Source organism: Denticeps clupeoides, chromosome 11 (assembly GCF_900700375.1).
Source record: "Denticeps clupeoides chromosome 11, fDenClu1.1, whole genome shotgun sequence".
NCBI classification, from domain to species: Eukaryota; Metazoa; Chordata; class Actinopteri; order Clupeiformes; family Denticipitidae; genus Denticeps; species Denticeps clupeoides.
The window spans coordinates 2,233,644-2,257,863 of record NC_041717.1 but is presented as its reverse complement, the minus strand read 5'-3'; the positions used below and the strand labels follow the sequence as shown (position 1 = coordinate 2,257,863).

The following is a 24,220-nucleotide window of genomic DNA, read 5'->3' as shown; positions in this document are numbered from 1 at the left end:
CAACAGGAGCTGGGAAGCATTCATCGCTTCAAAATATGAATATGAACAAAAATATGAATAGAGCAGGAAATGCACGACACACACAGAGTACACAAAGTTCGTCTTTATTTGATTCCATTGAGTACGTACTGCCTCATCAGCATTGACACGAATGGGTTCCGTCTAGAACAAGAGAGATTTTCATCTGGCTCAGTGGTTTGAGACAAACCGCATTATTACATATTCCAAAATGACCAAATGAAACAAACAACAAAACACAATAAAGGAGACGATGAGTGAGTGACACTGACACCTTTTCTATTGAGCATAGAAAAAATAAACCTTTTTTTTTTTTTTTTTTTGTTCCTTGACCAAGCAAACATTCATGAGTCTTTGAAACAGAGAAGCCAATGTGCAGCAACACAGGAGAAGCGAGGCGCTCCCTCCCGAAGGCCGGGAACACGCCGTCCCGAGGCATCAGGTGATCAGGCATCTCATGAGCAGGTGAGCAGGGGACCGTCCCCTCACAGCACCCCTAAAGCAGGTGGGCCACACGTAGTCATGGAGAGCTGCTCTGTGTGCGCGTGTATTCACAAACGTGTAGGACAACCGGTCACGTCTAATCAATAAGCTTTTATAAACAAGGCTGTATTCGCCGCAGCTGAATGTAGCACCGACAACATCCCTCTACATGGCATTTTTTTAATCTTTTTACTTTGTTAAAACCCATTTAAAAAAAAAAAAAAAAACAGGGCCTTCAGATGCCACCAGATTGTTAGATGCAACCATCTAATGGCTGAGATTGACCAGAGCAGCAGCGTGAGTTTTCAGCTAGTTTTTAAACAAATAGCACTTGAGCAATGCACTGAAGGCAAAGGAAACTTGTAAAAGTAATAGTAATAATAAGTGTTTGCAACTCTAACCAAGAGCTAAAATTTACCCCTTCGATTAACAGAAAAACAAGGAAGGGGGGGGTGGGGTGAGACGTCATTTTCCTCCAGTAAAGCTCAGCAGCAGGGCAGAGTTTCCATCCTGACAGTTTACCCTCAATAATTTATAATGCCAGGCCAAATCTTTTATTCATCATGGCTTCCCTATGTCACCAGCCGTCTCGGTTTCTATTGCTAAGGTAACCCAGGAAAACTTGGACTCAGGGACTGCAAAAGGCTTGTAGGCTGTGATTGTTATAAGTAGGCATGAGTATGTGTGTGTGTGTGTGTGTGTGTGTGTGTGTGTGATGTAGGAAAGACGTGGATCTTGTCATGTGCAGGTATCTCTCCACGTCCTGTGCAGCTGCTGCATGTGCTCTAAAGCTCTATCACTGATGTTTAGGGCAGGGTGCACTCGTCTTAGGTTGGACTCGCCAATGAGAGACAGGCCACAGATCCCAAAGTAGGCATGCAGAGGGTCTGGAAGACAGACAGAAGTGACAAGGGTTTCAATGGGGCTCTCTCTCTCTCTCTCTCGCTCTATCACACACACACACACACACACACCCACGCAGAAACTAGGTCAGCCAAGTGATGCGATACAGCACCTGCTACTGATCAGCTTCAGACATAGGCCAGAGAAAAATAAAAACCCATCTCTTCTTTATGACGTATGTTTAGATCAACTTCTATTGCATTCTCATATTGTACATTTCAGTAAATAACAATTAAATGGCTATTAAAAATGGCTATTTAGACACGCGTCCATAAAGGAAAGGAGCCCGTAAACAGATAACGTGCTGTCGTTCAGTAGTGTCCTCATAACAAGGACAGCAGTGCATACAATGGCACTGCCTGATTAGGGAAACATGAATAATGCATAGTGACCCCTTTTAACCACTGGCATCCCATGGGATCGGCCTAAAAGGCTTTCAGATGGAGTATGTGCACTAAATTGAATTGTAATGAAAATACAATGGGAAAACAAAACATAACAGGATTCTGAACAGCAATTATATTATGAGAGTAATTTATGTAATTACAAATAAAATAACATAAATGCATGTATTGTGCAGGCATCGTTCTTGGTTCTTTAAATTGCTTAATAACAATAAAAAAAAAGAAAAAAAAACAGCTTTGTTATAATTCAGGACAAAAACTGAGAAACAATATATATCACCTTTACGTTACAAAAAGGTTTTGGGGCTTTCTGTATTTCTCTAACACACCAGGGTTCCTTCAGCTTTAAGGAATCCAAATGTAAGACTAAGTTGTTTTTTTAAGACCTCTCACCAAATTTAAAACCATTCATCGGGGTAATCAACTAAATTTTTAATTTTTTTACATTTACTGATTCAGTTATATCAGAGAATCTTTTAATATAAGAACACATCTGCCAGCAAGTGCAGAATTTATCCATCTAGCTCCATAGGCAGTTCTGCTAATTCTGAACTCACACACAAATATACAAAGCACAAATTATTTAGAGGTTACCAGTAAATAAATGTACTGGGTCTGCAGTATTTTTAAGACCTTTAACTTTAACTTAACTTTAATCACTTGTCATTTTTAATTACATTTATATTTAAGGCCTTAATGTTCGAAAATCCAATTTTGAGATTTTTTTAAGGATTTGCGGAAACCCTGCTCACTCACCTACACACACACAAATAAAGGAGCATTATTCACCTGGATGGCTGTCTGGCCACTTAGCAAATCCACCCACCAACCGGTCCTGGGTGGACAGGATGTAGTTCCGGTTCTTCTCGAAATTTGTGTACCTAAAAACATCTAAAAGCTGGGAGACGGAATTGAATAAATCTAAGGGCATGAGGAAACCACATATAAAAGATACCAAGAATTCAACAAGAGAGGTTATGTCCTACATGAGCCGTGTGCCTTTTTTTGGAGGATTTTATTAGTCCAAAAAAAGACACAAAGTCGTTATCCCATACCTGCAGAAGCAGATTATTATTATAATTACATTTTTTTCAAACTCTGGTGTCATTATCATGCATTTCAGAGAGGAAATTCACGAGAATTCAAACCCGTTTCAAAAGACCATTAATCAAGACAATAATTACATTCATCAATACAGGTTTTTATAGTGATCAGAAGGACATGCCTTTGACAGCACCCTTCTTTCAGTTTACTACCAGCATAATAACTGTAATACAGTAGCCCCCATTTCCACAACCTGCAGCTATTCGCTGTCCTCATTACATACTCCTGTGTGGCGCATATAGCAGCAGTGTTAAGCAGCAAATTGCTCAGCCAGCCATGATCCAAATTTCAGGCCAACAACCTGGTTTTGATGTATGTTAAGACTATTTTTACCCTCTGTGAGAATCCTCTTAATCACCGAACTGCCCAAGGCAGCCAGGATAATTAGTCACGTAGATCCAGCAGGGCGCACATACATACACACACATACATACATACATACATACATACATACATACATATATATAGGACAAGTTGTCCCACTTAAAAAAGATGACTGAGGTCAGTCATTTTCACCAAAGGTACACATCAACTGTGAGAAATCACATTGTATGAATTTTAAATAATTTATTAGAAAGTAAGTATTTAGCACAAATAAAAACCAAGAATTCGGTCCCTCACAGACCTGTTACTTCTTCTTTAAGAAGCTCTTCTATCCTTCACTCGCTACCTATATTAATGGCACCTGTTTGAACTGGTTATTTGAATAAAAGACACAGTAGACTTAAACCTCCACCATGGCCGAGACCAGAGAGCTGTCTAAGGACAACAGGGACAAGATTGGGATGAGCCAATCTACAACAGGCAAGCAGATTAGTGAGAAGAGATCAACTGCTAGAACAATTATTAGAAAAACCTGGGACTCCATGCAAGATCTCACCTCGCGGGGTACAAATGATCTTGATAATGGCGAGGAAACAGCTCAGAACTACACAGGGGAAACTGGTCAATGACCTGAAGAGAGCAGGGACCACAGTAACAAAGGTTACTATTAGTAACATATAATGTCATGATTGATTAAAATCCTGCAGCACTTGAAAGGTCCCCCCGCTTAAGACAGCACATGTCCAGGCCCGTCTAAATGGCCAGAGGCAATTTGGATCATCCAGAGGAAGATTGAGGAGAATGGCATGTGGTCAGATGAGACCAAACTAGCATTCTTCCCCCTCCAAAAGTTGCATCCCGGAACATACCCACTTAAGCATGGGGGTGAAAGCATTTTCTTCAGAGGGGACAGGATGACTGATCTGTATTAAGGAAAGGATGAAAGGGGCCATGTAAAACCTCCTTCCTTCAGTGAGAGCACTGAAGATGAAACATGGCTGGATCTTCCAGAATGACAATGTTCTCAAACACAACGCCTGGGCAACAAAGGAGTGGCTACATAAAAAGCATTACATGGTTCTAGATAGTGCTGCACGATTAATCTAATCGCAATCGTAATCGCGATGTCAGTCTGTGCGATTACATGAACTGCGATTTAAATGATTAGTACATGGATTGGATCGGCAACATATCCGATCCATTCTCTCAAAGTTTGCGAGCTGACTGAAGTCTCACTTCAGTCAGATGTGACGTGTTTGGTCACATGACTTTCGATTCGGAGACATATGGTTAGACGCCGCATGACGAGCTGCATCGTACGTCAACGTCGCCACCATATTGTGATAGGCTCTGCTGTGGAGTGACGCATATACATGTCTATGGAGAGAAGTGCATAAAAATGCCTCACTCTTGTGCTGCTTGGGGCTGTACAAACCGGATCCCAGGGGATTACAATTCATAGGTAAGGCTGGACAATTGTTTTGAATATATTTGGCCATTAGAAAATCCTGTTTTATAAGTCTTAACCTTAGCTAAGCTAGGCTAAGCTAGCGAAGCTATGCATTCCTGTGTTCAAGTCAGCCTCCAAGCAACGTTTTGGCTAAACGTAGGCATTAACTATTTAGACTGTTCTTAGCTGTTTAATTAACTTTTCTCAAACTTTGAAGGTTTCCTAAAGAAATTCACCTCAGTTTACAAATCTTAACCTTAGCTAAGCTAGCAAAGCTATGCATCCCTGTGTTCAAGTCAGCCTCCAAACAACATTTTGGTTAAACGTAAGAACTATAATAACGGGATTTTAAAATGGCCAAATATAATCAAAACAGTTGTTTCGACAGTAATGTAAAACAGTTTTTTGTGATTTATTTAATTTTGTAGAATATTGTATTTTGAAAGCACTGGGTATTTCAAGTTGTTATAAGTAGTTTGTATGTTTCACTTTGAAATTAAACATTTCACTATTAGTATGCGACTTTTCATTTATATACAAGCAAGTGTCATTTATCATATCGCAATCGCATATTGCAATATTGATCTCAATAATCGCAATATGTCTTTTTCCCCAAATCGTGCAGCCCTAGTTCTAGAGTGACCTAGCCAGTCTCCAGACCTCAATCCAATAAAGAATCTGAGCTCAGCGACACCACAGCACTTGAGATATGCATGGAACAATTGGGATAAAATACCAGGTGCATCGGTTACAAACCTGGTGAAAACCTAAAGGAAGCGATTGACCTTGGTCATTGCAGACCCTTTCGCTATTTTCCAAATACTTAGTTTCTGCACCATTATACAAATAAATTCTTTAAGAATAATGCAATGTGACTTCCTGAATATTTTTTACATTCTGTCTCTCACAGTTGAACTGTAGACGCGATAGGTCTGTAGTTAAGTGGGACAACTTGTACAATTGGTGGCTTCCCCACTTTTCTGCACCATTGTACATACATACATACATACATACAAACACACACAAGCATACATACATACATACATACATACATACATACATACATACAAACACACACAAGCATACATACTCGCACACACAGACCTGCTTTTGGAAAAGGTATTGTGGTTTCTAAAATATATCTATATTTATTTATACCTCAAGAGTGGCGCCAACCCAAAAGGAATAACAGGTATCTACAGGCTTGTTGGGGCGGCCATGGAACCCGTTCTGTTGCCTCATGATGCACCACCTCCGTATCCTGTCGAGCTCCCTCTTGGGGAACACCTCCTCTAATTTACCCATCAGGCACAGGGCAGCAATGGCACAGAACGTGGAGCCACCTGAAGATGGGGAGGGCATGTTTAATGAGGAGTTTTCAGCACTTGCTCTCATTCATGCACGCATCAACAATATCAACCTAGCATTTAAAAAATGTCCCATTACATATAATGTGAGGTCCAATAGGAGCATAAAACAGGGGGATGGTCTACATTGCAAATCAAACCATCAAGACAGGACAGCACTGAATGCATATAATGACAGGCTTTCACTCTTTTTCTTTAAATGTTGGCGAGTGCTATAGTTTGATGCCGAACACCGGTAATAATTCGACATGCCGTGCCACAGAACTACAAAATTTCCCCAGCATTCTGCCCCACGGCAGAACGGTTCAGTGCATGCACATTGTAATGTGGTAATTATTTCTCTGAGTGATGCCCTTAAATTCACAAACAAGCAGAGAACATCTGGTTTTCGTTTAATATGGAATGGGACTGAAAAACAATCACGCATCACCTCGAAAAGGGTGTTTGGATCAAGCGGTTCACTTACCGTGGGATTCCAGACCAGCTCCCTGTCCAATGCCATTGTCATATGACTGAAAACCCACACAGCAGAGATTTCAATAAATTTCAATTTAGAAATTTCTATGTATTTGATTATGAATTATTTCCTTAAGATCAAATCAAAATTGTAACTTCGGTCTAAAGTATTTTAGTATTTTACTGCTCCTTAATACCACCCTTGATATCTTTGTCAGAGTTCAAATCTTACGAAACGCAACTGAAGGACTTATAAACACGTGAGTCCATAGAAAGTTTGATTTAAATTCCAAACGGTCAGCTACAGCTACAGAGTCGTCAGATCGGAACCCTAGCAAGCGAACATAAGTAGTCAGAAATGAAGCAACCACTGTAAATAAATGTACATTACACTTTTACCCTCATGACTGCAAGCACTGCCCATCAGTAGCGAGAGCCACTGTAACAGTTTAACCATCATGTATCATTCTACATGTCTTTCATCCAATCACAATTTAGCAATAGAGCATATAATATCCTACTGATATTATGGACCATCTACATTCATAATGCAATGTAAATGATACGATGCTAGACTGCATTAGAAACCGCCCATATACAACAGTTGTCAGCATTTACGCATCACCAAACTTGAAACATTAAGAGGATTAGTGCCCAGCAGGACCCTCCCGATTGGATCATAACTACTATTTATAGGCCCACAGTGCTGAAGCTCAGCAGCTTAGAACCAGCCGCCTGCAGTCCAACGCAACTGCAGTAGCCAGCGTCTCCGAAATACAAACCGCTTCCCAGCGTAATCCACTCAATCTCCCAGACAGGAATACTGCTGGGAGGGCTGGGTTACATAATCTATTGTGGGATTAGACTTGAGGACAACGGGACATCCTATATGAGACAAAGAGGGCGGGGCACAACCCTGTCTTGCCGTTTGAAGTTTTCAGGATCCTCTCTGGTGATCAATGTGAGAGGAAAGTGTAACCAGACACGACAGTTGCAGTCAATGTCGAAAGATCTCATGACTGGACCTCCTTGGATCACTAGTCTCTGAAGGACAGCCACCGAGACCAGGAATAAATGTAAGAATTTTTGCTCTGCAGTGGTGACGCAAGTAACTTAAAGGAACACACAACGCTAACAAAACGTGCAATAGCCCAAAGGAGTCAGATTAATTAGGAGCATTACATCCTTACCATGCTTCTCCTGATGTAGTCTATGGCTTTTTTCACGTCCATTCCGGTCCAGTCATTCAGCATGTAGCAAATACATGCAGCGCAGTAGACAAATCTCATGTCATTTTCACTTCCCTCTGGAACTGCATAGAAACTAAAGACATTTTAAAAGCCCCCATTAAAAACGCCCACTCAGATATTCACAATGTTTACATGTGTAGAAAGCATGGCTTTGGACATGTGTAGAAAGCATGGATAAGATGTGTTTCTGTGTTTCTTTGGTCTTGGTTAGTGAGACATTTCCATCAATTTCCCACGACAAAACATTAGAAATGTGTGAAACGGTGAGGCTTTCACCTTCCATCCTCCAGCTGCAGGGCCTTGAGGCCAGCCAGACAGGCCTGTTTATTCACACGGCTCAGGTCATCACCCAGGATGATCAGGCTGGCCAGGCCAGTGTACGTCATGGCCACATGGGCACTGTCGAAGGGATGAGGGCATCCAGGGCCCTGTGGCGGGCAGAAACATTACATTTTTCAATGCGGTGTCAAAATGAAATATAGCAAGATTACAAAACTGCCTAAAGCCCCAAATATCATTATGATGGCTCTGGAAAGGCCTTTAAAATTGCTACCTTTGTGCTGTATGGTACTCCTATATGTGATGAACCACGGAAGCCACAACGCCCAAGGTTGGACTCTGGTAAGAACAGAAATCACAGAGGAAGTGGTATCGTTCTCTTCATTTACATGTACTGCCCTCTGGTGGTGATTAACTGATTTTTTTTAGACTATGCAATAATACAGACAGATCCTAAAGTCAGTCCAGTAATGATAAAATATATATTTCCAACATTGTACAATCTAACAAATAATCTCACATGTAATCAATACCTTTTTATTATTAAAAAAAAAAAACATTGTATTCATAATGCAGAATTATTTAGCATGGCAGTGTAAATTGACTTACGGTCATCAGTAGGAAGAACCTGTAGTGAGTAGATCCATTCTGTCAGGCTGGGCTTGTTGACAACATCCAATGCATCCAGAACATCCAGACCAGAAAGTGCAAAGAACACGATGGTCAACCTAAATGGATAAAAACAGCATTTCAACATTTACTAGTGTCATTCATTTACATCCAGGGTCTGGATGGCACAGTACAACATGGGTATCAGTGTTTGTCCCTTGCAGAGGGTTGCCTCAGAATTTAAACACTTAATGACGGGTGGTAGTAGCCTAGTGGGTAACACACTCACCTATGAACCAGAAGACCCAGGTTCAAATCCCGCTTACTACCATTGTGTCCCTGAGCAAGACACTTAACCCTAAATTGCTCCAGGAGGGGACTGTCCCTGTACTGATTGTAAGTCGCTCTGGATAAGGGCGTCTGATAAATGCTGTAAATGTAATGAAATGAAAATTTGGAATTAAAACTTTAGTTTTTCGTTCTAAAACAAATATGCTCAAGGGCTGTGCATTTCACTTTGACTTTTCAACATGTGCACTACCATTAAAAAGCTAAGGGCAATTTGCGAAGGTCCTTGTTCTAACATGTTCTAATTAAAAAAAAAAGACAAAAATAAGTAATTGTTGTATCAATTGTTGGTGCACTAGATACTGTACTACTGTCAATATTTACTGCTTCTTTAAATCAAATCAGTCAAGTTGTGCTGAGATCACTTGAGATGGTTTTCTAATAATGAAGAAAGCTTTTAAAGACAGACTTGGGTTAACGAATACAACATTCCACTGAAGACATTTCCAGCTAACCAATGACCGAGCTGGAGTTATGACATGCCTTTTAAATCCGCCAAACGTTTGGACGGTGGTGTACACTCATCGAGCTGCATTTACTGCATGCATCGTGCGCGCATGAATTGCGCGTCACCGATGTTGACGCTTCAGTAGAGGAAAACACTAAAGCACAAAAAAGGGGTCGTTTCAATAGGAAGAAAGTGGAAAATGACATATTTACGATGATTGTTTGTAATACAGCACCGTGCTTATGTAGCGCTATTAACCTCTTGTTTAGTTGTCCAGATGCAGAACGACAATAAATGAATGAAGTGAACGGACGCGGGGGAATTGCTGACTTCTCAGCAAATAACAACTTAATCAAACCCGAGATAAGATGCTTTGATTGAGTTGATCTGCCTCAGCTAGCAGGCTGGCCAGCTTGTATAGAATATTTGAGCTATATTATGCTAGCTCCAGAACAACTCCGCGGAGGCTTACAAATGAGAGTAACGCGGGGCGGGAGCCGACGCGTACCTGCTCGTCTCTAGTGAAGAGTATCGTTCCGGCAAAACCTGCAGGCATCGCTGGAAAAATTTCACGTGTCTGTCTCGCAAAAAGTCGATTTGCTCGAAATCAACAAACGAGCCGTCTTCATCCGCCATGTTTGGGAAAAAAAACTACTTCCTGGAACGTCTTCTTCTTCTTCTGCGCCTGCGCCTTCGTGAGGGTACGAACTCTTTCACTGCCACCTGGCGACAGATCCTGCTAATACGCAACTTTCTGCCACAAACTCGAGATCGGGGGGTAAAAAGCGCGTAAAAGTAAGGAGTAGCGTGTGTAAAGTTGGGAATGACCACTGACTGCAGTTCTTCCTTAGTTTCGATGAGAATTGTTCTTGCCTATTTGTTGTAATGGTGTCACATGTCCAAAATGAAGTTCCAGTCATTTGAATAAATAGATAGCTAAATTGATTGTTACAAAGGCGACAAATGTAGTTTTGAGAATTTGGGATTGCAAGTGGATTGAACTGTGCAATAGCTTTTCCCTGAACAGAAACCTTGCAGGATTATCCTGAACATTAACTGCTACTCAAGACAGACCGGACACACAGCCGATGTTCCAACACCCCTCATGGTTTTACATCCATAACATGCTATATTGTTATGTGAATGTGTAAAAAACAGAGAGAGAGAGGCATTTTTAGCATAAATACATGTATTTATCATCACAGTACAAGTAGCAAACACCTCAATATCCAGATGGTTCACAAACTTTTAAAGATACGTAACTGTTCTTCATCAGTCATTGTCATAAACACAATCTGCAATAAAAGAAAAAAAAAGTTAGAACCTTTTACCTTGATAGGCCTTTCCATCAAAGAAGACATTATCTCAGTTCCATACGTTTCCGAAATTTTCGACACATACCTTCTCCAACATCATCGTAAATCTCAGAATCTCTGAGGGAAAGAATAGCAAGAGAATGAATTCAAAATGCTTTGCGTAAGTGGTTAGTTGATTAAAGCATTCAGTCAGAACGAGCCCATAATTTAGCAGGCTTCTGATTGGGCTAGAGCCCTTTCTTTCGCAGTACCTCAGTACCTAAATCAAAAGCATATCTGCATATCATATCTGCATCTGCATTTGTCACATACACAGTCATACACGGTATGATATGCAGTGAAATGCTTTGGCGACAGCTGTAGACCACAGTATTGCAAATATTGCAAGTATACAATGAACCAATATGCAAATATTGCAAACATAACCAAATATTACACTTTTAAAAAAGTGAAGAAAAAAAAATTGTGCAAAAATTCCAGAGTGATTGAAAGTGAAAGTGCTGGAGTGTATTAGAGTTCTATGTTGTGGTTGTTGAGAGCTTGGACAGCCTGTGGGAAGAAGCTCCTCCTCATTCTCTCTGTGTTGGACTTCAGGGAGCGAAAGCGCTTCCCTGATCGCAGCAGAGAGAAGAGTCCATTGTTGGGGTGGCTGAGGTCCTTCACTATCTTCCTGGCCCTGGTAGAGCACCGTTTGCTGTACGTGGATTGAAGGTCAGGGAGTTCGGCTGATTCCCGAACCAGGTTGAAATGTTTCGCCTCAGGCTGCTCTCTATGGTGCAGGAGTAGAAGTTCCTGAGCACCTTGGAGGGCAGTCTGAAGTCTCTCAGGCATCTGAGGTGGTAGAGACGCTGCCGGGCCTTTTTCACCACGGTGTTGATGTGACTGGACCATGACAGGTCCTGTGTGATGTTAAAAAAAAAAGTTCCCTTTGATAATACTAATAATGTATGAGAAGAATATTTCATTAGTTTAATATTTATTACCCCAAAAATGTAGACAAATACAGGGATAGCCCCAAATTACAAAAGATTGACAATGTCAGTAGCGGGCGTTTCCACCATTTGCCGCAATGACAGCTTGACAGTGACGTCTGATGCTCCTCACCAGCCTCATGATATTGTTCTGAGGCAACAGTTCTGCCAGGTCACATGGGGGTGGGGTACTATTCAGTCTCTGCTTCAACTGGTCCCAGACATGCTCTATGGGGTTTATATGGGGTTTGGGAACATTGATGGCCATACCACATGAATAAGTTGAGCTGTGACAATTCTGCTATGATGTGGTGGAGCATTATCATCCATGAACAGAAAGTTGGGGGTGTGAGTATCGCTCATCTTGCCTTCTCCCGCAACGCTTACGACCATCATTTCTGTACAAGGTGACCTGACACCCAAAGGTAGACCACTTCTGCATGTCCAGGTCACATGGTCTTGTGCCCACTGCAAATGTTCACGGCGGTGTCTTGGTGTCTTGGAGTCACCTGCAACGGTCGACAGGCATTCAAGCCAAAGTTGTGGAGTCGGTTGTGAATGCTTGTCTGGAAACCCTAATACCCTCGCATCTTGTAAACAGGCCTGCAGCTCCAGAGTACATAGGTCCTTAGGTTCTGGTCATCATTGCGTTCCGTCACACGTGGGGCGCCACTCCTGGGTCTGTCATGAATTCTGCCAGTAGTTCTGTGTCTTGATGCAAATCTGCTGATGACACACCAAGTTCACGAGCAACCAACCAGGTGACGCTGCTCATCTGTTAAGTTTTACATTTACATTAAAGGCATTTGGCAGACGCCCTTATCCAGAGCCACTTTCAACGTGCTTCCATGTTACCATTGATGAAGTGATCAATTCTGGTTCACTAGGACCCCCAACTATGAATACAAGTTCAGCTAAATATTCTCTAAAGAGGAAGGTCTTGAGCTGCCGTTTGAAGGTGCTCAGTAACTGTGCTGTTCTGACCTCGAGGGGAAGTTCATTCCACCACCGAGGGGCCAAGATGGAGAAGAGTCTAGATGAATGTCAGAGATGGAGGGACCAGGCGAGCAGTACTGGAGGCTCGGAGTATACGAGGTGCAGTGCGAGGTGTAATAAGGGCTGTGAGGTAGGACGGTGCTACTCCATGTTTGGCTTTGTAGGCCAGCATCAGTATTTTGAACCTGATGCGTGCAGCTACTGGGAGCCAGTGGAGGGAACGTAGCAGAGGGGTGGTGAGGGAGAATTTGGGAAGGTTGAAGATCAGTCGTGCTGCTGCATTTTGTATTAGTTGTAAAGGTCAGATGGTACATAGAGGTAGACCAGCTAGAAGGGAGTTGCAGTAATCCAGTCGTGAGATTACTAGAGACTGAATAAGTATCTGGGTTTCCTGTGTTGATAAATAAGGACGGATTCGTCTGATATCGTAGAGAAGGAATCTACATGAGCGGGAAAGATTGGTTATGTGAGTAGAGGAGAGTTGGATGTCTATAGTTACTCCAAGATTGCATACAGTTGCAGAAGGAGAGATCTGTGAGATGTACACGGATAAATAGAAAGATCCTAATGTGGAAAAGAATTAATATTGTTTTGGTGGGATTGAGTTAAGTGATGTCCTGTGTTCATGGCTGTTTGAATTATGAACTTGGAATGACTTTCTGACAAAACCAGCTTTTTATACCCAGAGAATGTTGAAATTGATGCTACATTGAGGAAGGTTGTCTCTTGGTATTGGCCCCAATATAAGGCCCACCTGTATACAATGAGACCATTACATGTAAACACTAAATGAGGTGTGTCTATCACCCCAATACAATTACCTCCCTATCCCAGATATGTCTGAAGTGAAACAAACACCGTATGTATGACATCCACTAAGTCTCTCACAATATCCCTAACTTATAACTAGATATTTTTTTCGCATTCAACTGTTCAAACTCTTTCTGTAACATGTTCTAACTTGGAGTTAAACGATGTGAGCGGTGAAAGAAATGCTTTGTCTCATTTGACACTTTGAAATGTCATGACATGATTTTGATCAATCATCTTAAGTAAATTACTGATATGTAAATTAGAACCCTGAACTTTGATTATACTTACATTTGGACATTGTCAGTGCAGACAAGACCAACTGAAAAGGACAAGCAAAAGCAACCAGATCAGTACAGTTTTTTTTTTTATAATATGAGTGAGCAAAAAAAAGTCATACATTTTCCTTCAGTGTTCCTACCAACCAGCTTGTTATTTTGCAGTTTTATAATTACATCTATCATCTCCCCTGGCTTCAGGGGCAGCTCTTTCCTGGACCATTTCTTAGTAGTCAAAGTGGGATTCACCGCAACTTGATATAAAACACTGATGCCCCCAGTATACTGCAAAAAAATTACAAATTAATTTAACTCAAAACAGGAACATCAGTTTTTATGAATATGATGTTTTATATTATGCAGGTTATTTAGAATATCACAAGCTATTACAATTCTGCTTCCCTGCTATACTATACTACACTACAATGTATTATACATACAGTTGTGGCAAAAAGTTGTGACTCAAATACTGGTTTTCACAAAGTTCGCTGCTTTTTGTCAGTTGTTTCTGTGGTGTATTGAAGTATAATTACAAGCATTTTATAAGTTTCAAAGGCTTTTATTTACAATGACATCAAGTTTATTCAAAGAGTCAATATTGGCAGTTTGGCCCCCTTTTTTCAAGACCTCTGCAATTCGCCCTGACATGCTGTCAATCAACTTCTGGGCCAAATCCTGACTGATGGCAACCAATTCATAATCAGTGCATGGAGTTTGTGGGTTTTTGTTTGTCTACTCGCCTCTTGAGGATTGACCACAAGTTCTCAATTGGATTAAGGTCCAGGGAGTTTCCAGGCCATGGACCCAAAATTTCAATGTTTTGTTCCCCGAGACACTTAGTTATCACTTTGGTATTATAGCATGGTGCTCCATCATGCAGGAAAAGGTATTCCCCAAACTGGTCTTGGATGGTTGAGAGATGTTGCTGTCAGAGGAGGTTTTGGTACCATCCTTTATTCATGGCTGTGTTCTCAGGCAAAACTGTGAGTGAGCCCACTCCCTTGGATGAGAAGCAGCCCCACACATGAATGGACAGGACTGATGGTGGCGCTCACCTTTTCTTCTACGGACGATCGATTTTCCAGATGCCCCAAACAATCGGAAAGGGGACTTTCTCCAAAAGTCTTCTCCTCACTGTGCCTTTCCTGAACAAGCTCTGCACTGGTGGCACCCCGATCCCGCAGCTGAGTCATCTTTAAGAGACCTGGCGCTTCCTTGACTTTCTTAGGTGCCCTGAAGCCTTCTTCACAACACCTGATCTTCTCTCCTTGAAGTTTTTGATGATTATCAGATCTTATTAGCAGCAATATTCTTGCCTGTGACACCATTTTTATGCAACGCAATAATGACTGCACGTGTTTCCTTGCATGCAACCATGGTTAACAGAGGAAGAACAAGAATTTCAACCATCACCCTCCTTTTAAAGCATCCAGTCTTCTATTCTAACTCAGTCAGCATGACAGAATGATCTCCAGCCTTGTGCTCATCAACACTCTCACTTCTGTTAATGAGAGGATCACTGAAATTATCTCAGCAGGTCCTTTTGTGGCAGGGCTGGAATGCATTGGAAATGGGTTTTTGGGATCAAGAGCATGGCAAAGAGGGAATTTGCAATTCATCTAATCACTATTCATAACAAGCAGAAATATATGCCAATTACCATAATAAAAATGGAACCAGCAAGCCAGTATTTGTGTCATTCTCAAAACTTTAGGCCACGACTGTAAAGTGCAGCCGTCAAGTATTCAGAGCACGTCACATTTTGTTATGTTACAGCCTTATTCCAAAATAGAATTCTCAGGTTTTTCATTTTTAATAAATTTGCCAAAAGCTCAAGTAAACTTTTTTCATGTTGTCATTAATTCAGAGGAAATTTAATATACAGTAATTTAATATCTTTTGGAATAAGGCTGTAACATAACAAAATGTGACGTGCTGTGAATACTTTCTGGATGCACTGCACCTGTATATACACACTAACACACTATACTTTTATGTTCAATACCTGCTAAAATGACATTATTTAGACTTCCAACATGTATGGTACCTTGAATGATTTTCTGAACTCTTTCTCAAATTTCTTCATCTTTCTGAGCTCCATTTCCTGAGATTCTTTTGGTTTGGGCAGTGGATGACTGAAGAAGAACACCAAAATTTACCCACCAAATCTAACAACACATATACAACCTGTCCAATATAATAAAAGAATGATAATTGGACTGGACCACCACCTGTCAGTCATTTTAATGAATTTTAATTTATTCAAGTGGGCCTTCAACTACCAGTCAGAAGTTTGGACACACCTACTTATTTAAGGGTCTTACAATTTTTACATGAAAGAACAAAACTGAAAAAACAGAACTATGAAATACACACGTGGTGTGTTTCTTGCATTGGATTCTTCAAAACACCCCTATTTCATGATATTCCTCAATTTTTTATGTACAAGTCTAATTTACATTAATAGCATTTATCAGACGCCCTTATCCAGAGCAACTTACAATCAGTAGTTACAGGGACAGCCCCCCCCTGGAGCAATGTAGGGTTAAGTGTCTCACTCAGGGACACAATGGTAGTAAGTGGGATTTGAACCTGGGTCTTCTGGATCATAGGCGAGTGTGTTACCCACTAGGCTACTACCACTCATTATCTGTCTTATCTGTTCCAGTGTTTCACAGTTAGTAGCCAATCTGAGTTTTCAATCAGAGACAGTTTCAAATCGTATCAAAAGGCCAATTGTAAAATAATAAAACATCACCTGTCCAGGGGAGGAGGGGGAGGTGGGAGAGGGAAGTCCTGAGACTCCACATCATCATAAATGTCATCTACAGACAAAAACAGATTCATCTTCAGGTTTAAGAATACAAGTGTTTGTGTTTTGTTAGATTGTGAATCTTTATGCCTCCTAAATGATGACTTATGGACCTACCATTGTTCTCAGTAAGATATGCTGGAGGGGGTGGGGGTGGGAAACTGGATTAAAAGAAACAAAAACAAAATATAGTTTGCTCAAAGTTTACTCAGGTATGTAAAGTGGTTCCTATGTATGATAAATTACATGTTAAGGCTTCACCCTTGGTGAGCAGTTGGCAGCCATGACAGGCTCCCGGGGAGCAGTGTGTGGGGACGGTGCTTTGCTCAATGGCACCTCAGTGGCACCTCAGTGGCACCTTGGCAGATCGGGATTCGAACCTTCTGATTACGGGGCCGCTTCCTTAACCGCTAGGCCACCATGACCACCTAATACTGATTATGTGCCAAAACAGCCCTGATCAGTAAAGGCATGACCTTTGACACAAGACACAAGGCATGACACACGACCTTTGAAGTATGTTGTGGTACTTGTAGTCCTGTAAGGTATGAGGTGACGCCTACATGGATCAGACTTTTTGAGTGCATCCCACAGATGCTCTGTTGGAAAGAGATCTGGAGAATCTGGAGGCCAGGTCAGCACCTCAAACCTCATTCTTGCAGTGTGGTAGGCCGCATTATATTAAAATAAGAGGGCACTGACATTGGGGTGTAGTTTTTAGATTGGACCACTTCTGGTAGGTCCTGAACACTGCAACCTTGTGTTATGTCCTTTAGGCCGTACAATCCCACAATAGCTGCAGTTTTGGAGATGTTATGACCCAGAAGTCAAGCCATCACATTTTGATCCTTGTGAAAGTCACTCAAATCAATCATTACATTTGTTAGTTTCTTCCAGTACATTGGCTTCAAGGACTAAACGATCACTTTACAGCATTTTTCCAGACTCCCTTATCCGACTTACAATCAGTACACTCTTGCTCAGACACACAATGGTAGTAAGTGGGATTTGAACCCATTCATTGGCAATTGTCTTAGCCACTAGGCTAATACCACCCCTAATACAGTATATCCTGCAAGATCCTAACAATACAATCAATGTAAATCATCAGTATTATTATGTTTTGGCTGATTTGTGCATGTTGTTATCCAAGACACACAAATAATATTTTTGCTACCCAATGAGATTACCACTGATATGCAAACTGATAAATTAAAGAAACATATCAAGTACATTTGTATTGTTGTGGCTAATGAACACATGCAAGCTACATAAATATATTAATTTATATACCTACCTTGTTTCATCCACATCATCATACATGTCACCTCCACCATCCTGCTTTTGATTGTTATCACCGCCAAAAGCTTCAGTCTTAACATAACCATCTGAAAAGCAGAGTGACAAGCCATACTATTAACTGGATGAGGACATCACTCCATTACAGAAGATACTTACATTGGCCAGTCTTGTTTCTGGCCAGCCACTGGCCTGCAGGGTTGTCTTTGATGCGTACGATTTCAACCGTCTCTCCCGATCTTAACTGGAGGTCGTTCTTCCCACCTTTACATTCCACTTGAACTCTCTTCATCATGAAAACCTGAATTGACCCTTTAAGCTGAATAGAGATGGATGAGAGGCTTCTTCACATTCATCATAAACAGAGTATTGCTTTTAAAATAACAATTCATATAGATAAAGTACAGGCCAGTCCTTGGACACCTTCTCATTCAATGTGTTTTTTTTATTTTCATGACCATTTACGTTGGTAGATTCTCACTGAAGGCATCAAAACTATGAATGAACACATGTGGAGTTATGTACTTAACAAAAAAAGGTGAAATAACTGAAAACATGTTTTATATTCTAGTTTCTTTGCTCTGATTACTGCTTTGCACACTCTTGGCATTCTCTCGATGAGCTTCAAGAGGTCGTCACCTGAAATGGTTCTCCAACAGTCTTGAAGGAGTTCCCAGAGGTGTTTAGCACTTGTTGGCCCCTTTGCCTTCACTCTGCGGTCCAGCTCACCCCAAACCATCTGGATTGGGTTCAGGTCCGGTGACTGTGGAGGCCAGGTTATCTGCCGCAGCACTACATCACTCTCCTTCTTGGTCAAATAGCCCTTACACAGCCTGGAGGTGTGTTTGGGGTCATTGTCCTGTTGAAAATTAAACGATCGTCCAACTAAACACAAACCGGATGGGATGGCATGTCGCTGAAGGATGCTGTGGTAGCCATGCTGGTTCAGTGTGCCTTCAATCTGGAATAAATCCCCAACAGTGTCACCACCAAAACACCCCCACATCATCACACCTCCTCCTCCATGCTTCACAGTGGAAACCAGGCATGTGGAATCAATCCGTTCACCTTTTCTTTTCTCTCACAAAGACATGGTGGTTGGAACTAAAGATCTCAAATTTGCAAACCAAAGCACAGACTTCCACTGGTCTAATGTCCATTCCTTGTGTTTCTTGGCCCAAACAAATCTCTTCTGCTTGTAGCCTCTCCTTAGCAGCAGTTTCCTGGCAACTATTTGCCATAACTCCACTTGTGTTCATTCATAGTTCTGATGCCTTCAATCTACCAATGTAAATTGTCATTAAAATAAAGAAAACACATTGAATTAGAAGGTGTGTCCAAACTTTTGCCCTGTACTGTGTATATATTAAATGTATTTTAGTTGTCCTGCCTACTTGGAACTTTTTCCTTGCTTCGTTTTCCCTTTTTTCTCGTTCCTTCTTCTTCTGCTCAAGTTTTTTTTTCTCCTCTTTTTCCAGTTTCTTGTCTTTTTTTGTCTCTTTTTTAAGTGAATCTTGTTGTATTCCAGATGGTTTGTTCTCTGACCTGTTATAAGTGCACAATAAGTGCAGCTTTTTTTGTTATAGGCATAAATTCCATCAGTGAAATCTTAACATTTCTTCAATAAATGGATGAGCCTTTCATTTGCTTTAAATACTTAATCAGAGGATGAATGCTACAAACATCTCACCATTCATCATCAACATCTTCATAAGTATCATCATCTTCAGTGTCCTAATCATGTGAAAAAAATCCTTGTAGTAGGATAAATATTACAACTTTTATTTCTATTGAAACATTGCTGACCAAATATTATTTAAACACACAAATAATATGAAGACAATTGAATTGCACCATAATTATTATAGTTACCAAATTGTCCAATTACAGATCTAGTTTATAATTGCCTTAAAAAGCAGCACATGCACTGTTTACCTGAAATTCATCACCTGCATTCCCTGTATTTTAAGAAAAATGCATTGGGTTTAAGATTACACAAGAATATATGTATTAAATACAAATATACAGTGAACATTATCAACTGTATGTCGGCAAGACCTGGTGTTTCTACATCGTCATAAACTTCAGTGTCATCTTTGGGTGGGATTTCATTGCCACCTGCATTCTGTCGTTGCATTAACAAAAAAACCTGGGGAAAAAGACAATACATGATTATTTGTACATATCTTCATTGTAAATTTGTAGGAATTACAGTGAATATACACTGTAGACATTAGATAAAACGTATACAGTATATAGATAAAATTCATTCTGTTTAATTAAGTGGCCATTCACCATATACATATTCTGCTAATTTTTGGGTTTTTCATGGTTGTTCTTTTGCCCATTGGTTGATTCTTGTTCAGCACATCTTAAATTTTTTAGGATTAGAGACATGATGACTTTCAACTGTCCCCGATAAATACTGTGCAAATGCCTCACCATTTCTCATCCAGGTCTTCGTACAACACTACATCATCAGTTTCATGTTCTTTCTCTTTCTAAATTTAGAAATAACCACAAAACCTTCAATTTAGAGATCTATAACTGAAGGTTTCTGAAGGTCTTTTTTGTGTGTATTATGTACAAGGTTAGTATCCTTCGCTGTTTACAGACATTTTTGTGCCGTTATCTGTTTTGACTGGCTTCTCAAGCCATTTCCTTTGTGACTACTGCTTCTATATTAAACCACATTAACACCCTACTTCCTCCAACACAGTCACTAAGAGTTCTCTTTAAAACTCGACCATATTGTACAAGTTGCTGGCATACATACCTCTAATGCCTGCTCCTCTTGTGCTGTAATATAAAGAGATATAAAGTTAAACAACCCATTTTCATATTTAAATATGAGTGAAAAAATAATGGTTTATGTGCCACTTCAAATACTACATAATGAATATGAATGCATCATTACTGTGTAACAATAACCTTGGAAGAGAGTTTTGTTATTCCTCACGCCAGCAGTCACTGGACCGTGTTTGTCCGGAACCGTCTTCCTTCTGGATAATGGAATGTACGACAAAATCAGTCTGCATTTTGCACAATAGAGATCATTAGTCTGCTTGCAATTTTGCTTTGTTAATTGCTGTGAGATATATGGAAACAGAACTAAATGAATATGCAAATATGTCAAACTGTAAAGAGTGTGACATTTCCTGTTACAATAGCACATGAAAAGCTGAGAAATAGGGAGACGCCCTGCTGCATCTGCAGATAGAACTACTTTAAAAAACACGTTATGTTGATTAGACTAGATATTTTGAAAAGAAGTGAAACTCTGGTGCTAAGTGCCGCGTTCATCAGCATGTAGATAAATAGAACAAGAGGGCGGTAGGCAACGTGGCCTCACACCTCCAAGGTTGTGAGTTTCAATGCCGGCTCGGAGCTTGCACGCGCTCTGCCTGTTGGCACCAGTTACTAACAGATGTGAGAGTGTGAGTGAGTGGCGTGTGGGCGTGCCCTGCCATGGGCTGGTGTCCCAATATGCCGGGATGCCATCCTGCCACTGCCATAGTTCCATAAACAACTTCAATTAAAAAAATGTTAATGAACACACTTATAGCATTAATAATGTTTTAATGCCATCTGCTGTACTTACAGTGCTTCTGGGTGGCTGGAGACAGGTGGTGGTGGAGGTCCAGCGGAATCTACCCCAAAACAAAGAATTATGTTAAATGAATTTACATTTATGACACCTTACAATAAGTAGTTACAGGGAGTCACTAACTGTCATGTGTCCCATTTGAAAATCTTTTTTTTTAAAAAGGAAACTAGTTCTATAAAATACATTAACTTTATACCACTGGATTAAATCAGGGTTCTCCTAAATGTAAATACATTTTTTTAACATTTATTTAACTGTAGTTTTCAGCTTTTACATGAAATGCTAGTACTTGTAAATTATCAATGATACTACTGTTTATATGTAATTTCATATGTATATGAGTGGAGGAACTTACTATTTATTTGGGGTGACTTGTTACCAAATTGGGAAAGGTCAACATGAAATGGCCTCCTGGGTTTGGGGGGGCATTTTCCGGTTCCGGTCATGCCGGGCAGGGGTTTCCGTTTCGGGAGGGACCCTTTACCGTCTTCTGACAGCAATCCTTCTGTAACGTTAGGCTTTTCATTTTGGATGTCAGGTCTTGCTTTTACCACTGAAGGTTTGAAGACTGGAAGGCTGTTGGAGTTCAAGTCTGTTGAACCCTCAAACCTGGAGGACAACTCTGTGTTCTTCAACTGGACCAAAGACGCTGACAGAGTTGGTTTGAATTCTGGAGCTGGGGGTTTGGGGGGTCCGTCGCTTTTCTCCACAGCAGGGAGTTGAGTGCTGAATCTTATCTGAGCAGGTTTGCCTGAGGCAAATAGAGGTTTGGGTTTGGTCACTTGTGCATTGCCGATAGGTGGCTTCTGCAGAGGAGGCTTAGGTATGAACATGTTAACTTTTCGACCCTCACTCGAATTCTCAGGTTTGTCATCATTGCAACTGGGCTTCGCAATATCCCACTTCGGTGCACTGAGCTTTCCGGGAATTGGTTTTACCGATGGGCTGTGCAGGTTGTTGGCCTCCTTAAAATTGGGAAGTTCCCCATTTTTTTTGTTTCTGCCGGTTTCATCCACATTAGATGTGACTCCTGCATTAAAGTGTGCCATTAGCATTTGGACATCTGTAATAGGCGCCTGTAAAAAAAGCAGCTTGTTACACAAATAAACACACTAACACATGCCAACGGGTTCAAATGTGTGAAAAAGCAACGCCATTAAGATGAAAAAGGAACGTCCTCATTCGCAACGTTATCAGTTACACCAACACAACACTTTAAAACTAAGATCAAAACCACTCTTAGACTAAAGAATACTTCGGCAGAAGTAAACGACACTTAAAAAGCAGAAAAAATACCTTCTTATTGTGCCAACGAGTGTGTGGTTTGTGGTGTGTGCTCAGCAAGTTGCTTTGAAGCTCCTCTGAGTTCTACTCTCTTAATGGTCTGACCTGAACCAGAGTCACTGACATGTGCAGGAAGTAAAGGGGCTGAAATCATTCTAGTGCTGGAGCCGGACATGTAGAGAATTTTGTCAGTTTGTCTCTTGACAATGAATCACTTCACTTCTTCCTACAATCAATGATTTGGTGTACCAGTCGTCACATGCTGTGAGTAATATATTTAGTGCAGTTAGATTGTATTTATTCCCTCTTTTTATTTAGTACCCAATCGGTTTCAGTTCATGTAGGTCCTATCCCATATGCTAATAGCAGTATGGACACGTCAGCGGAGGTTATAGTGCACAACACGAGGTCTTGCTGTTAAGTTCTAATGACATAATGACACAATATAACAGATGTTCTTTCTTAAGGGTGATATTTCTTATAATAAAATTATTTTGAGCCGCTAATGTATGCATTAGTTATGGAATTTGGCTTTTAACTTGATTTGGAGCCCTTTCCAGCTGAAATCAATGACTTCTTGACTAACTGGAATTTCAAATACGAGGAGACACAGAAGCACAGAGACTCAGATGGCACCTCGATGGCAACAGATTATTTGGAAGGGATGACAGAAAAAAGGCTTTCCTGTCAGTTGTCCACATACACACGGTACCAGTCAAAAGTTTCGACTCACATACTCATTTATGGATCTTGCTTTTTTAGAAGCTACTACAGGACTATGAAATAGCACATGTGAGGTCACATACTAAACAAAAGAAATAGCAAACAAGGGGACAAATCGGGGAGCTTTTACCTTTTACAGGCAGCATTCCACACTCTAGTCTTCTCTCCACCACCTTAAGTTGGACAGCGGGGACGGTTTCAGACAGTCCTGAAGGTTTATGTCGAACGCTTTCTTATCATTCACTCATATTAATGAGCATCTCATGAAGCGGCTTTTGATGATGAGAATAGTGAACAAAGCAGCCATGAAGGTTACAGATTCATCAAACATACTTCACTTTCTTGTAAAATAGGATGGTAGTAGCCTAGTGGGTAAGACACTCGCCTATGAACCAGAAGACCCAGGTTCAAATCCCACTTGCTACCATTGTGTCCCTGAGCAAGACACTTTACATTTACGGCATTTATCAGACGCCCTTATCCAGAGCGACTTACAATGAGTAGTTACAGGGACAGTCCCCCTGGAGCAGTTTAGGGCTAAGAGTCTTGCTCAGGGACACAATGGTAGTAAGCGGGATTTGAACCTGGGTCTTCTGGTTCATAGGCGAGTGTGTTACCCACTAGGCTACTACCACCCTTGAGTTGCTTGAGTTAACCCTGAGTTGCTCCAGGGGGACTGTC

At 40.8% G+C, this 24,220-nt stretch overlaps 2 protein-coding genes across 2 annotated transcripts; both read right to left on the bottom strand.

The window, feature by feature from the left end:
• Positions 1-88: 88 nt before the first annotated feature.
• On the bottom strand, positions 89-10,079 carry pggt1b (protein geranylgeranyltransferase type I, beta subunit). The gene is made up of 9 exons (XM_028995580.1): positions 9,952-10,079; positions 8,648-8,766; positions 8,313-8,377; positions 8,036-8,187; positions 7,700-7,832; positions 6,520-6,565; positions 5,845-6,029; positions 2,598-2,706; positions 89-1,388 (listed from the first exon to the last, which is right to left on the bottom strand). Exons 1-9 carry the CDS (start codon positions 10,077-10,079, stop codon positions 1,240-1,242), a joined length of 1,086 nt encoding a protein of 361 aa, XP_028851413.1. The 3' UTR covers positions 89-1,239.
• Positions 10,080-10,715: 636 nt separating this feature from the next.
• Positions 10,716-22,961, bottom strand: LOC114799598 (FYN-binding protein 1-like). The gene is made up of 19 exons (XM_028996381.1): positions 22,829-22,961; positions 22,386-22,608; positions 21,888-22,283; positions 21,527-21,575; positions 20,857-20,927; positions 20,702-20,724; positions 19,984-20,074; positions 19,861-19,883; positions 19,616-19,659; positions 19,320-19,470; positions 18,085-18,244; positions 17,924-18,014; positions 16,744-16,787; positions 16,573-16,639; positions 15,862-15,949; positions 13,937-14,099; positions 13,828-13,858; positions 10,845-10,876; positions 10,716-10,738 (listed from the first exon to the last, which is right to left on the bottom strand). Exons 2-19 carry the CDS (start codon positions 22,585-22,587, stop codon positions 10,716-10,718), a joined length of 1,749 nt encoding a protein of 582 aa, XP_028852214.1. The 5' UTR covers positions 22,588-22,608; positions 22,829-22,961.
• Between the last annotated feature and the right edge of the window lie 1,259 nt (positions 22,962-24,220).

What these genes read in the sequence shown, in the direction of transcription:
- pggt1b (XM_028995580.1), bottom strand. Translation starts at nt 10,079, where the DNA reads ATGGCGGATGAAGACGGCTCGTTTGTTGATTTCGAGCAAATCGACTTT. An exon ending in CTGCAGCTGGAGGATGGAAG is followed by an intron (nt 7,833 to 8,035) that starts GTGAAAGCCTCA and finishes AAATGTCTTTAG; the next exon opens with TTTCTATGCAGTTCCAGAGG. An exon ending in ACTACATCAGGAGAAGCATG is followed by an intron (nt 6,566 to 7,699) that starts GTAAGGATGTAA and finishes GTGGGTTTTCAG; the next exon opens with TCATATGACAATGGCATTGG.
- LOC114799598 (XM_028996381.1), bottom strand. Translation starts at nt 22,587, where the DNA reads ATGCTAATGGCACACTTTAATGCAGGAGTCACATCTAATGTGGATGAA. An exon ending in TGACAAACCTGAGAATTCGA is followed by an intron (nt 22,284 to 22,385) that starts GTGAGGGTCGAA and finishes TATTTGCCTCAG; the next exon opens with GCAAACCTGCTCAGATAAGA. An exon ending in AAGAGGAGCAGGCATTAGAG is followed by an intron (nt 20,075 to 20,701) that starts GTATGTATGCCA and finishes CTTTTTCCCCAG; the next exon opens with GTTTTTTTGTTAATGCAACG.